The sequence below is a fragment of the Apium graveolens genome, unplaced genomic scaffold (genome assembly GCF_009905375.1).
Source record: "Apium graveolens cultivar Ventura unplaced genomic scaffold, ASM990537v1 ctg3909, whole genome shotgun sequence".
NCBI classification, from domain to species: domain Eukaryota; kingdom Viridiplantae; phylum Streptophyta; class Magnoliopsida; order Apiales; family Apiaceae; genus Apium; species Apium graveolens.
Genome location: NW_027418322.1, coordinates 36,841 through 52,304, shown reverse-complemented (window position 1 = coordinate 52,304; position 15,464 = coordinate 36,841). Strand labels below are relative to the sequence as shown.

Below are 15,464 nucleotides of genomic sequence, written 5' to 3'. Positions count from 1 at the left end.
TTTCATAAGTTGTAATGCTCTTTTTCAAACTGAGAAATCTTGATATTGCAAGTTTTTTGCCCATTCATCATCTTGATTTTTTATTTTACTAGATGAACAGTCTGCTCTGATACTACTTGTTACTTGTTAGATATTGAGTGTGCAACCGTCTTGAACATATGGGGGAATATACTCTTAAACTTTTTTTATTTTTTGTTGAATTTGTTCAAGGATAAATTTTATAATAATTTAATATTTGTGTGTGTGTGTTAAAGATGCGGAATGAATAATGAACAAACACAAACAAATACTAAAAACTTAAGAGTTGTATTCAGTTTGAATGTTTGTAGAACCCGAATTTTTAAAATAAAAACACATCTTATGTTTTCTCAGAAAGTTCGTAAGGATTTTGCAATTCTTTAACTCTTGAGAACAATATGGATATGGATAATAAAATAATTCAAAACTCCTAAAAATTATAACAAAGGACCCATACACTCGTAAGATCGTGCACAAAATTACCTCTTACATATTTAGTAAGACTTCTAAAAGTACATCAAGAGTGTTCAAACTGCCTTACTAAAAGTAGAATGTCTGCATCACATGGCTTAACTCCTTCCGTTATAGAATCATTGTATAATCGATCTTGCTTTCAAGTTGTTAAGAGAGTGAGAAGTAAGTTATAAATAGCTAAAGTATTTTTATTTGATTATTAAAGTAAAAGTATACCAAGATTTACCTTAATCAACACTTACTTCCGGTTTTAAAAAAATCAGAAATAAAATAATAAACGAAAGTGAAACTAATACAATTATCAAAATTATTAGTGGATAAAACTCATAATGACTGTCCTGACTTTCGTTTCTTCCAAGCCAAATCACACATACAGGGGAATTTACCACTCTCTCTCTCTCTTATCAAAATTATTAGACAACAAAGTTTATAATCTATACTATACTATAATAGCCGGAATGAGGTATAATTTGTAGTTTGGTTAACTCCTCATTTTGGTTATCCCTTTCCCTTACCACCGTCAGATCTTCTTATCAAATAATCAGAGTCGTTAGATCCAAATACTAACTAAATACACTCCACAAGTTCTCAGGTTCGAATCCCGTCAACAACAAATATTTATATTATTATTATTTATAAAGATACATATAATTTTTCAAGTTCGAATCCTGTTCACAGCAAACATTTATATTATTTATAAAGATACATATAAGTTTTCAGATTCGAATCTCACTCACCAACAACAAACATTTACTATATTATTTATGAATAAAATCTAATCAATCATATACTATTTGAATCTAACTTTAAAGTATAATTATATAATCATTATTTAACATTTGATTATTTATATAGAAATTTAATAAAATTATACAAAATAAAAATATATAAATATTAATCAAGACCCCGGGCCGCACAGGCCGTAGGCTAGTTTTATTAAAAAAACAAAAAGAAAGTATGGCATACAATTTGAAAGATTTTATGCTTATAAAGAGAAATATTCACGAATTCAGTTATAAAATTATAACGTAATTTAAACATTAGAATACTCCCAACCAATATAATGAATATTGATGTAAGATGGAAATTATTGAGTTCAAAACACATGCACAGGCACAGCACTTGATCACACTCGAGTCAAGATCGCTTCTTTGTTCTTACTTTCAAGTTTGTTTGTGTGTATGTAATGTATGTATGTATGTATGTACGTAACACCGTGTTTGGTTAAACCCCAAGTGCATTGTGCCACTCTGGGACGGTGATCACTGCATTCGGGTCGGATCCCGAGGTACCCCCTTTCTCTTTCTTGTTTACTTTATACTCTTAATTTATGTATTCAATCCTAACTTGTTATTATTTAATCCAATTTATTATATTATAAATTGTGAGTTTGTGCATGTTTTTATCAAGTCCAAGGCTTCATTGTTGCTGATTCGCTAATATCTTGGTTGTAATTATTTTATTTTTATGTCAAGGGCTTCATCTGTGGCGCCAATTTTTTCAGTTGAAATTGATTGCGTTTCGAGATTTTGCAGCTATGGAATCAGAAGGAGAATCCGGGGTTAGCTTCTTTTTTTTATTATTAATATATATGTGTAATTATATAGTTATGTAATTCTATGATATTACTTTGTTTGCATTTAATTTGTGTGATTGAAATTTAAGGGTTTGTTTAGAAATGAAGATGGGAATTTATCAATTTTGGATTTTTATTGTGTGTGTAATATTATGATGGTAAATTTTTCAGTGTCATCTGAAGTGGTAAGTTTAAGTGTGTTGGCCAAAATACCACATTCATGAGGGCGATACACATCTGAGACATGGGAATCTTTCATACAGTTTCTGGGCTTCCTGTGCATTGTGTAGGGTGTGTTGTAGATTATAGTGATGCGTATCAGGTGATATACATCTTTAATGTGGTTTCTCTTCCATCGATTTTGTAATCCTGGTATCTATAGAAAGTTGGATAATTTTGGTGATATAGATAAATCTAAACTATAGAGTAGAGCTATATTGTGTACTCCATGATGGCTTTTACGTTGTAGTTTCGCTTGAGGTGCAATTTTAAGGGAATAGTTTTCTTTGTTTTTCCTTAATGTTCATGGATGTGCAAGTGTTTAAGATTGTGACTTTATTTGTATTTTCATTGTTAGGGCAAGTCCTTGAAGAGCTTAAGTGCTCATTCTTGCCAGATCTGCAGTGATAATGTTGGCGTGACTGTGGATGGTGAAATCTTTGTTGCCTGTGATGTATGTGCATTTGCGGTTTGCAGGCCTTGCTATGAGTATGAGCGTAAGGAAGGGAATCAGTCCTGTCCCCAATGCAAAACCAGATACAAGAGACATAAAGGTCCGTTCAAAAACATTGTGCTCAAGAAGTGTTTTTAAATCAAGCTTCTGTTGGCTTATTTTCTTAATTGACCTACTGAGATTATAGACCAAAGTTTTTACGTCGGGATGCACTTTATTTATCTTTTTTTTCCCTAGGAAGTCCTGCTATTCGAGGGGATGGAGAAAAAGATGCAATTGCGGATGACCCTGCTAGTAGCTTCCAATACCCTTCAGAAGATGTAAGTAGAAAGCAGAAGGTTGCAGAGCGCATGCTAAGCTGGCATACCACATATGGACGGGGTGAAGATGTTAGGGCTCCAATTTATGATAAAGAGGTTTCTCACAACCACATTCCTTTACTCACAAATGGAACTGAGGTATGATAATCAGTTTCTAGATCCAGGACCTTATATCAGATATGTACTTAATGGTCGAATAAAATTCTTGTTACTTACGTCATAGGTTTCTGGAGAGATGTCTGTAGCATCATCTGAACGTCTATCCATGGCATCTCCTGGACCAAGTGGCGGAAAAAGAGTTCATCACCACCGTTATGCATCAGATGTGCCTCAGTCACGTAAGTGTCTTTTTTCTTTGCATCTCCTTTTATTTAATATGTTTTTTTTGTAATTGTTCTATACTTCTCCTTACAAGGCACTTCTCTGCAGCTAATATCAGGATTGTAGATCCAGTAAGGGAGTTTGGATCCCCTGGTTTAGGCAATGTAGCTTGGAAAGAAAGAGTTGATGGCTGGAAAATGAAGCAGGATAAAAATGCTGCTCCAATGACTACTAGTCGTGCTGCTTCCGAAAGAGGGGGTGATATTGATACCAGCACTGATGTGCTAGTGGATGAATCTTTATTGTTAGTTCCAAAATCATATTTTCCTATCTAGTTTGGTCAATCTATTTAGTTAGTCTTTACAAGTTCTTTTTATGATATGTCATTGTGACATCTTAAACTAGCGCAACTCTTCGTTTATCATTTTGTAGTTTTACAGACATATAAGCAACACCTGCCTTTAATTTTTGTAGCTGACGAATTGTATTCAGTTGTGGATTAGTTTTCTGGAGTTATATTCCATTCCTTGGTATTGAATTGTTGTGATCATGGTGCAGAAATGATGAAGCTAGGCAACCTCTTTCAAGAAAAGTTTCCATACCTTCTTCTAGGATAAACCCTTACAGAATGGTTATCGTCGTTCGACTTCTTGTGCTCTGCACATTTTTGCATTACCGGATAACAAATCCTGTGAAAAATGCCTATCCATTGTGGCTGTTATCTGTGATATGTGAGATCTGGTTTGCTGTATCCTGGATATTGGATCAGTTCCCTAAGTGGCTCCCATTCAACCGCGAAACATATCTTGACAGGCTTGCACTGAGGTTCTTTTAATAAACCCCTTTAGCTCCAATAAACTAAATTATGTCAGGTCTTCTTTTACTTGAATTTTAATTGATGTAAATATATGTATAGATATGACCCAGAAGGCGAGCCATCCCAGTTAGCTGCAGTTGATATATTTGTCAGTACAGTTGACCCCCTAAAGGAGCCTCCTCTTGTTACAGCCAATACAGTTCTATCAATTCTTGCAGTTGATTATCCAGTCGACAAGGTTTCATGCTACGTCTCTGATGATGGAGCTGCAATGTTGACATTTGAAGCTCTGTCTGAAACATCAGAGTTTGCTAGGAAGTGGGTACCTTTTTCCAAGAAATATAACATTGAGCCCCGTGCTCCAGAATGGTATTTTTCTCAGAAGATTGATTACCTGAAGGATAAAATTCAGACATCTTTTGTCAAAGACCGCAGAGCAATGAAGGTAGATATATATATATATATGTTTGAATACAAAAATTTGGTCGTCTTTTTGTACATCTGCGCAATCTCTTTATGAATCTATTTGTTCTTTAGAGGGAATACGAGGAGTTTAAAGTCCGTATAAATGGACTTGTTGCCAAAGCCCAGAAAGTCCCGGAAGAAGGTTGGATAATGCAAGATGGCACGCCATGGCCTGGAAACAATACCAGGGATCATCCTGGAATGATTCAGGTAAATTTGGTCAGCCTTCATTCAAATTTGGAACTGAGCCTCCTTCTTTCGTTGCCCCTTTATTCCAAGTCACTGGTTAGATATTTTTTGCTACAAACTACTTGGATTGCTATTTTCCTGGCCAACTTCAATTGCACACTCTTTTATACTAAATTACTGCCCGGCTATTACCAAATTAATATTCATTTAATTTATTTTGCAGTAATTTTTTCTCTTCTATCTCTTATTTTCCATATGCTGGGGAAACCTCTCTACTTACATTAATTACACCAAAAGTAAAAATGAAATTCTTTGGACAGCAGTTGGTTGTTTTTTTGTGGCACACTGGTAACATTAAAAAAGAAAAATAATAAAGAGCTGACTTAATTCAGTAATTACAGGTTTTCTTGGGCCAAAATGGAGGTCTGGACAGCCAGGGCAATGAGCTTCCTCGCCTGGTTTATGTTTCTCGTGAAAAGCGTCCAGGATTCCAGCATCACAAGAAAGCTGGTGCAATGAATGCACTTGTAAGTTATCAGAAATATATGATCATATCTCTTTTATTTTGCATATGTTACCTATTAAAATAATGTGACTCCCCTTGCAGGTTCGTGTATCAGCAGTCCTCACTAACGGGCCCTTCTTGTTGAACCTCGATTGTGATCACTACATAAACAACAGTAAGGCTATTAGAGAAGCAATGTGCTTTATGATGGATCCCAATCTCGGAAAATATGTATGCTATGTTCAGTTTCCTCAGAGATTCGATGGTATTGATCGAAACGATAGATATGCCAATAGAAATACTGTTTTCTTTGATGTAAGCTCCTCTATTTGTCCCCCTCATCCTATTTTTCTGTATATTATGTAGACATTATATCCAACTGTTTGGAAGCTTATGCTTTTTGTGCCTCTATAATTAGTACCTTTATGGCCATTTGTTGTTCATTTGTCCGGGTAAACCATACTTAATTTTTCTTTTTAAAATAATTTTTGACCTGCCACATATTTCTGCTGAACCAGATAAATTTGAGAGGTTTGGATGGCATTCAGGGACCAGTATATGTGGGTACTGGATGTGTATTTAATAGGACAGCATTATATGGCTATGAGCCACCTCTTAAACCTAAAAATAAAAAATCTGGGTTTCTCTCTTCCTTTTGTGGTGGATCCCGAGGGAGAAAATCTAAATCAAGTAAGAATGGGTCGGACAAAAAGAAATCTAACAAGTACGCTGATCCCACTGTGCCTGTGTTCAGTTTAGAAGACATCGAGGAAGGAATGGAAGGTAATTCAAATTAATTCTGAAGTATCGGCGCTATTTGCTTTCTAATTTGTGGACATTTTAAATGGCATACTGTTTTCAACACATAAAGCGGTAGAGATGGTCTTTCTCTCTATATTTTGTGCATTGTTTAATCCTTTATGATTAAGTGGTCGTAAATTTTAGATTATAGTACTTAACAGTACTTGATAAGTGGGTGCAAAGGACTACAATCTAGCTGGGGGCTTTGTTTAATGAAGTAGTAGGCTTGATTCCGATGTTTATATCTTTAACCATGATCTATGTGTGATGATTGCATTAAGTTACAATTACTATTAGATTAATAAATTATCAAAAAGTACTGTTAAACTAATAAAAAAAGGTTTGGGATTGCAATTTACTGCATGAGTAGCTTTCGCTCGCTATTCAGTCAGACATTGTTTATCAATGTGGGTAGATACATGTATCTTTTTGGTCTGATGGCTGACTTGTACTAGTTAATGGTATACTGGTATATCTGGATGAATTTACATGTTTCCCAACTCCCAAGTATAAACAAATATTCTGACTTCTGAGATGTATAATCATTCTAAAGACTTCTTTTTAAATCCCCCGATCCCTAAGAAGTTTCGATAGATGTAGCTATGAATATTATATGCAGCCATATATACACCACTAAAAAGAATCTTCTTTAGTGGTTGTAACATGATGTTGGTCTCTGATTCTTTAGCTGATATGTTGTGGAAGGTTGGCAAGCAAAAAGATATTTTGATATCCTTACACTGGGTTGTTTGTCATGCCTAACTACTTCTCAATAATGTTCTTGTTCCGAGTACATTGTCATTGTGCCCAGTGTACTATGCAATTTATGAGTACAAGAAATCCAACAAGATAAATCTTGATTATGCAAAATTCATTGTTTACTCATTTTTTCTCAATATTTTACCATCAGCTTTAATATATTTAATATTTGCCTCTCCACATTTACATTTTACTTTACATTCAGGTGCTGGATTTGATGATGAGAAGTCATTGCTCATGTCACAAGCGAGCCTTGAGAAAAGATTTGGTCAATCTACTGTCTTCGTAGCATCTACACTCATGGAGAATGGTGGTGTTCCTGAGTCTGCAACACCAGAGACACTTCTTAAAGAAGCTATTCATGTCATCAGTTGTGGATACGAGGATAAGTCAGATTGGGGACAGGAGGTATGCTGGTCTTACTTTTAATCTTCTTAGCTTAGCTTTGATTTAGTTATATGGTATTTCATCTGGATTTGTAAGAAAAGAAGAAGTTTGAACTTTGAAGGCCGTGGTCTGGTGTATCTCCTTATACACCCTTTTAGGATCTACCATGAATGCAGTAGCAATTAGAACTTAGCATTTTAATGTTAAAAAGGAATTCATATAGATATTCAGGTTTCCTGATGAAGATGGCTCATGTCATGATTATTTTAAAATTTAAATCCAGTACATGTGCAACCAAATACTTTCAAACAAATGAATGATACACTGGCAACTAAGACTTACCTTTCAATAGTTGTAAAGGTGCTGTGCATTATTATACAAGTGGCAATTCTTCACATCTTTGTCTCCTGATCTGCAGATTGGATGGATCTATGGTTCTGTCACAGAAGATATTCTTACTGGATTCAAGATGCATGCCCGTGGTTGGCGATCAATATACTGTATGCCACATCGCCCAGCCTTCAAAGGTTCTGCTCCTATTAATCTTTCAGATCGTCTAAATCAAGTGCTTCGATGGGCTTTGGGATCTGTAGAAATTCTTTTTAGTCGGCATTGCCCAATATGGTATGGTTACGGTGGAAGGCTAAAATGGCTTGAGAGATTTGCGTATATCAATACAACTATTTATCCAATCACTTCTCTACCTCTAGTCATTTACTGTACATTGCCAGCTATCTGTTTACTCACCGGAAAGTTCATCATACCAAAGGTTTGTTATATCACCTTTGTCCTTGTTTCAAGCACAATAGTAAAATCAGTTATATTCTGGCAAAAAAAAAATCAGTTATACTAATGAACATATATATAGCTCATGATTTCTTTTCACCTTTATATTTTGGTGCCAACAGATGCACGGTTTTTTTTGGTCCTTTTCTTTGTTGATTTAACAGATAATAACCTAAACTGCTCACCTATCTATCTATCTATCTATACTATACTATACTATACTATACTATACTATACTATTATTATTTTAAGCAAAGTAGGGTATATTTGGTTGGTTGTCGGAAGTTTGGTACAGTAAATAACTACCTTTAGATTTTAAAGCAGATAAATGAGAAACATTGATGCAATATAATATTCTTTATTTTGATATCCAAACTTTACTATAATATTAATAAGTTGCAAATTGTTAAAATTAATCCGTGCATAGCACGGGTTAGAAGCTAGTATATGGCTTTAGTTAAGTCGTTAATGGTTTTGTTAACCTAAAAACATTTTAAAGCTTATTTTGTGAAAGGCTTAATGTCTACTTTTACATAGATTAGTCTTATAACCACCATGTTTATCCGATGTCAATTGCCGCTGCAGATCAGTAACCTTGCGAGTATCTGGTTTATAGCCCTCTTTCTTTCCATCTTTGCTACTGGTATATTGGAGATGAGGTGGAGCGGGGTAGGAATAGACGAATGGTGGAGAAATGAACAATTTTGGGTTATCGGTGGTGTTTCTGCCCATCTTTTTGCTGTTTTCCAAGGCTTGCTGAAAGTGCTTGCTGGAATTGATACAAATTTCACGGTCACCTCTAAGGCATCAGATGAAGATGGAGATTTTGCTGAACTCTATATGTTCAAATGGACAACTCTACTGATTGTACCCACAACTCTCCTGCTAATCAACATAGGTGGTTCAGTTGCAGGAATTTCGTATGCAGTCAACAGTGGTTACCAGTCATGGGGTCCACTATTTGGCAAACTGTTCTTTTCCTTTTGGGTGATTGTTCATCTTTATCCGTTTCTAAAGGGTCTGATGGGACGCCAAAACCGGACGCCAACTATTGTCGTCGTCTGGTCACTCCTTCTTGCTTCCATCTTTTCGTTGTTATGGGTACGTGTTGATCCCTTTACTACTAGAGTAACTGGCCCAAACACTCAGTTATGTGGAATTAACTGTTAAGGTTCGTAATCCTTCATGCACAAGCAGCTGAGTTTGGTTGGATGTGTTTTTTGGTCATTGTAAGTTGCTTCATTTGGCTTTCAGAATCTTCTCAACTTGAAAAATCGCACTTTCACGAGGAAAGTGGAACACTGTGTGATTCTGTTATTTTTGACATAAATTATGTAAATTAAGTAATTAAGTAAACACTTGGTTCGATACTAAGTTGTCCGAAGAGATGGGTGAATCACTGTATATTAATGTGTGTGTTTCCCAAACTTGTTAGGTGCGTTAAAAGAACTCTAGACTCTATAACTATTGCTGTTGTCAGGCATTTAGTACTGGGTGAAAATTAAATCATATGAACGAAAATGTGTTGGGAAAACTGGAGGCATGGTTTGGAAATATGGGTTGTTGAAGTCATCTCCAAATCAACATCAAGATGGACCTTGGAAAGTAGACAAATGAACATGGATATTAGACAGTAAACAGTTGCAAAAATATTCTACAGACAACTACTTTGCTCAAACTTCTCAGCAGTGTGTCTATTCCCTTGATAGAAGATATTTTTTTTTGAAGTTACGAACAAAAGTTGACCATTATGCATATGAACGTTGCATATACCTCTAATCGAAGGCTACTTATGCTTCGTGTCAAGCATTAATGTTTATAAACTTTTTTATTCAAAATTTTGTTATATGTTTTTAAGTTAAGAAACATAAATAACTAATCATACATTTTTTAATTTTACTCAACTTCCTATATTTGTATTCTTTTGTCCTCAAAATGCAGAAGTAAAATATAAAATATTTAAATATCGTGCCTACAAATTTAATAAAAGAAAAAGTTTTAAGGAAAATTATCTGCTAGTTTTCAAAAATTTCCTGAAATTATTATAAAACATTACAATATTATTACTTATTATAATTCATGAAATCAAATATTTTTTCGAGGGAACACAACAGGATCCAATTAACAAACTTAGTTATAACTATATAATTTACATAAATTATTTTAAACTCCTGAATTAATTACTACAGTTACATACTTATACATAATTTATTTATTTATTATTTTAAGTTCTTTAGTTTTACCAGGGTTCAACTCTCTATAAGTATATATATATAAATAATATTCATTAGGTATAGTATTCATCATAATTTCAAGTTTAATTCTTTACAACTGCATATTTTAAATTTTAATATTTTAATAATTCATATGTTAATCTCTATCCGCACGGGATGTCGGATAGTCAATAGTTAATTTTTATTTTGTTGTAACGAATAATTTAACACTGAGTTCTTAACATTTGAAAAAATCACCAAATAGTTTTGTTTTAAAAATCATCAATTTTACCGATTAATCGTTCTAGGATATTCTTCCGATTTGATTTTATAATCTGATTAATCGTTGCCTTTTTTCTTAAATTAATATATTTAGTTTAATAAATTATTTATTTTGTATTTTATTAAAGATATCCGACTAGGGATCCGATTAATCATTCCGATTATACGATTTATCACTACAAGGTGTTTTTACAACTAATTATGATTCTCGTCTTTAATTTATTTATTTTTTCGTAATTAACCCGCAACCGCTACTCTTCGGGTGTGCACTGGGTAAATCTACGGGCTCATGCAATAGCCTGCAAATCACGTGAACCAAGGTAAACCACATTTAAGCGACAGGTTGATTCTGACCAGGAGACATAATCATAAATTCTCCTGCCGTGAGATTCGAACCTGTGACCAAGAGAATAGTTGTCCTCTCTTTAATCAACTCAGTCAACCCTTACGGAGAGATTCTCATCTTTTAGAACATTGCCAAATATATATAATAATAAGTCTATTCTAATCATGATTGTAAAAATCGATAATTAGTACTAATCGGTTTAGGTACCGATCAGAGATTAATCGGTAAACGGGAATTAACCGGAAGGATTAATCGTAATAAAAATTGAATATATTTAAATATTTTAATAACGGGAATTAACCGGAAGGATTAATCGTAATAAAAATTGAATATATTTAAATATTTTAATAATATTTAATATATTTTCTTTATTCATTATGAAATATGTAATTCAAAAATAATTTATAAATATTATTCATATTTTTAAAATTAAATCATCCAAATATTTTTAAAAAAATTAATCGGGGATTAACAGAGATTTTTAGAACACCGATTCTGATAAATATTTTTAGAACGAAAAACAGATTATTAGCTAAAAAATTATACCCACTCCATTTTAATTTGAAAATAATAGCCGTACGGAAGATATAAGTGGGCCTTTGTGTCAGTTCGAAGGAAGCATCCCTTGAATTATTATATCCATGAAAGAGAAAAAATCAATTCTCACCATCCAACGGCTGAGATGATCCCATTTGGAGAGCAAAGAAATATAGTGGTTGATGAGTAGGACATGACCAAAGGGCATTGACTTTAATGGCCACCATTTGGCTTTTGCACCACCTAGGCTAGTCAAGGCAGTACAACTTGATGACTTATATCTCTGTATAATACTAAATTATTTTGTATGTATTTAGTTTAGATCTTCCTAGGTGAAAATGACATCGATTCATTAATATTTCCACAATTTTATTTTCAGGGTTTTTATCTTTCCCGTCCAAGGTTTTCATTAGGGCTGTTTACGAACGGAGCTGTTCGTGAACAAGCTCGAACTTGGCTCGTTAAGAGCTCGTTCGGTTCGGCTCGTTAACGAACTCGAGCTCGAATTCGAACAGTAAAATGTGTTCGTTAAGCAAATCGAGCTCGAACCGAGCTTTGGATTGTTCGGCTCGAGCTCGGCTCGGCTCGGCTCGAACGAACTCGTTAAAATTCAAAAAAATTCTAGTATGTCCTAAATATTTTTATACAGGTATGATTTTTTTTTAAATCCGACTTCACTGTATTTTATTTTATCTTCCAACGATCATTTTGCATACCATATGTGATATATTTTGACGTGATTTAAAAATTTTATATTTTAGTTTCTAATTTTAAAATGTGGCTTCATAATTATATTTTAGTTAAGATTTTTTTTAAATATTTTTCATCGATCCAACTGTATAGATGTCATAAAATATATATTTTAATGATATAACCAAAGTTTTACATCAAAAATAATTTTATTTCATTTTCTATTTTATGGTAGAGCATTAGTTTGACTATTAACGCTGACTAGTGTTTAGTCCGGATTTGTTGTTTCGATTATTTTAAAAATACTTTATATCGATCCAACCGTATGAATGTCATAAATATATATTTTATTGATATAACCAAAGTTTTAGATCAAAATAAATTTATTTTGTATGCTATTTTAATAGTCAAACATTAGTTTGACTAGTCTTCGTAACTAATGTTTAGTCTTGTATTGGTGTCTCGATTTATTTAAAATTATTTCTAATTGATCCAACCGTATGGATGTCATAAAATATATATTTATTGATATAAACCAAAGTTTTAGATCAAAATAATTTTATTTGATTTGCTATTTTAATAGTCAAACATTAGTTTGACTAGTCTTGGTAACTAATATTTAGTCTTGTATTGGTGTCTCGATTTATTTAAAATTATTTTTAATTGATCCAACCGTGTGGAAGTCAAAATAAATATATTTTAATGATATAACCAAAGTTTCAAATCAAAATAATTTTATTTGATTTGTCATTTTAACAGTCAAGTATTAGTTTGACTATTACCGCTAACTAGTGTTTGTTGGATTTTAATCGCAGCGGGGGCATTGCAAAACACTTTTACACATATAAAATCCAAATAAAAGCATACAGATCATGAATAAAAATTCGAGGGATCGAATCTAACCTTTAAAATAATTCGGAGACAACGATCAGAGATCCTTAGCAGTTGCTCCTCAAGTGTGAAGCACTCCACCGGTATCCACCAAGAAAACGATGTTAAGGAGGAGGAAGGAGGTGGAGAGAATTGAGTTTTCCAAACTTTTTGGGTTTTGGGGTTCGAATAAAAATAGGGTCTATAATAGTAATTTATAGGCAAAATTTTCAGCTGAAATTTTTCCATAAATATTATTATTATTATCCCATTTATTATTCTCATTAATAATTAAAACACCTTTTAATTATTAATCCTTTTTCTAAACACTTTAGAAATAATTCTCTCTCTTGATTTAATTTCCAAAAATTAAATCCTTAATTAATAATATTAAGAACTTTTCTTAATTAATTTATAATCAATTAAATCTCATTTAATCAATTATTAAATTTGCCAATTAATTATTTATTTCACAAATAAATAATTATTAGCCATTATTATTTAATTCCTCCACCATTAAATCATTCTCCTTTTATGGTGTGACCCTGTAGGTTCAATATTAAGCCGGTAGAAGAAATAAATAATAATAAAACTATTTTATCATTATTTATATAAATTCTCTAATTTATTAAATATGATTAATTAATTAATCACATTTATTCTACATCGTGAGGGATACTTCTCAGCATATCGCGACTATCCGGATAATATGAATTCACTGCTTAGAATACCAAGAACCTATTCAGTGAATAGTTACCGTACAATAAACTCCTTCTACCCTATAATGTCCCGATTAAATACAAGGCATGGATCTCGTGTCAAGCCTATCTAATTTAATCACTTGTTTACCATTTACTATGCGTAGTTCTATGCAAATTAGAAACTCCTTTCTAATTTCATTCACTCTGGTCAGAGATTCCTGAACTAGCATAAGTGGATCAGCCTTGAACATTCGCTTCCTTCACTGGAAGGGTTCACTGGAAGGGGTAGATCCTTTATTGATCATACACTATCTTCGTGTACAAATTCCTATACCCAGTAGAGCCCTAATAATTGTCCCTAGAGACTAAGAACTAAACCAAAGCATAGTTCAGTGCACACAAGATGACTATGATGACCTCAAGTCTAAGGATACTTGTACAACTATCACTATGTGAACAACTGCTAACACGTGAGTGAACTCCATCAGTTGTTCAGCTGTGCGAGTCATGTTTAGTGAACTTATTCTATAATAAGCACCTACATACTAGCTATAGTGTCACCACACAAATGTCTATGAGAACAGACATCCTTCATAATGAAGCAAGCATAGTAAGTACCGATCTCTGTGGATTATTAATTACCAGTTAGTAATCCTACGACCAGGAACTATTTAAGTTTAGAGTTATCATCTTTTAGGTCTCACTATTATGATCTCATCATAATCCATAAAAAGCTTTACTCTAAACTATGGTATATCTTATTTAAACACTTAAATAGATAGAGCCCGTAATAAAAACAAAACAAGTCTTTTATTAATATCAATGAAATCAAAACAGATTACACAGGAAGTTATTCCTAAATCCTAATTCATGATTGGACTTAGGACATATTCCTTTCAATCTCCCACTTGTACTAAAGCCAATCACTCTGGTATCTAATACCCATCTTGTCTTTATGACGATCAAAGTGACTTTCATAAAGTAGCTTTGTGAGTGGGTCTGCTATGTTGTTATGTGTGTCAACTCTAATTCAATACAATATAAGAAATGTTACCGCGCCCCCACTTACCCTTTTGTAAACGCATGGTTCATCTACGTTTTTGATAAAATCAAACTCTTTGATTGTCTCATCAAAACGAATGTTCCATCTTTCGAGAAGCTTGCTTTAAACCACATATGGTTCGCAGTAGCTTACACACTAGGCTTTCATTTCCCTTGGAAAGAAAACCATCTGGCTATATGCCAGATCTCATAGTCGTAGTAAGCAGCAATCGCAAGCAAAATCCGAACTGATTTTAACAGGGCTACAGGTAAAAAGTTTCATCAAAGTCAATCCATTGCCTTTGTTTGAATCCTTTTGCCACAAGCCTGGCCTTATAGGTCTCCACCTGGCCATCTGCTATAATCTATCTTTTGTATACCGTATACATAGATTCCATTCTGGATTTCATGGCATTATGCCATTTCTCTGAGTCAACACTACTCATAGCCTCATTATAGGTCACAGGGTCGTCATCATCAATGATCGACAACTCATTGTCATTCTCAATGACAAGGCCATATTACCTCTCAGGTTGGCGAGACACTCTCCCTGATCTATGAATGGGCTGTTCCACAAAAGGTTGTTCAGTCAGAACAGGTATTTCCACTTGATCCGTAGTAGTTTGTGCTTCTTGAACTTCATCAAGTTCAATTTTGCTCTCACTGTTTCCTTCAAGGATAAACTCCTTTTCC

The 15,464-nt window shown here is 33.5% G+C and overlaps 1 protein-coding gene across 2 annotated transcripts; it reads left to right on the top strand.

Annotated features, from left to right (window-relative positions):
* The first annotated feature begins 1,524 nt into the window (after positions 1-1,524).
* Positions 1,525-9,465, top strand: LOC141701485 (cellulose synthase A catalytic subunit 3 [UDP-forming]-like). 2 transcript variants are annotated; one of them, XM_074505127.1, is made up of 15 exons: positions 1,525-1,780; positions 1,997-2,053; positions 2,646-2,841; positions 2,979-3,199; positions 3,285-3,399; positions 3,491-3,686; positions 3,941-4,207; positions 4,299-4,644; positions 4,737-4,874; positions 5,255-5,380; positions 5,461-5,673; positions 5,877-6,141; positions 7,124-7,326; positions 7,724-8,074; positions 8,677-9,465. In XM_074505127.1, the coding sequence occupies exons 2-15, from the start codon at positions 2,030-2,032 to the stop codon at positions 9,259-9,261; spliced, it is 3,246 nt and encodes a 1,081-aa protein (XP_074361228.1). In that variant the 5' UTR covers positions 1,525-1,780; positions 1,997-2,029; the 3' UTR covers positions 9,262-9,465. The 2 variants fall into 2 exon arrangements, with proteins under 2 accessions (XP_074361228.1, XP_074361227.1); XM_074505126.1 differs by having other exon boundaries at positions 1,968-2,053.
* Positions 9,466-15,464: the final 5,999 nt, after the last annotated feature.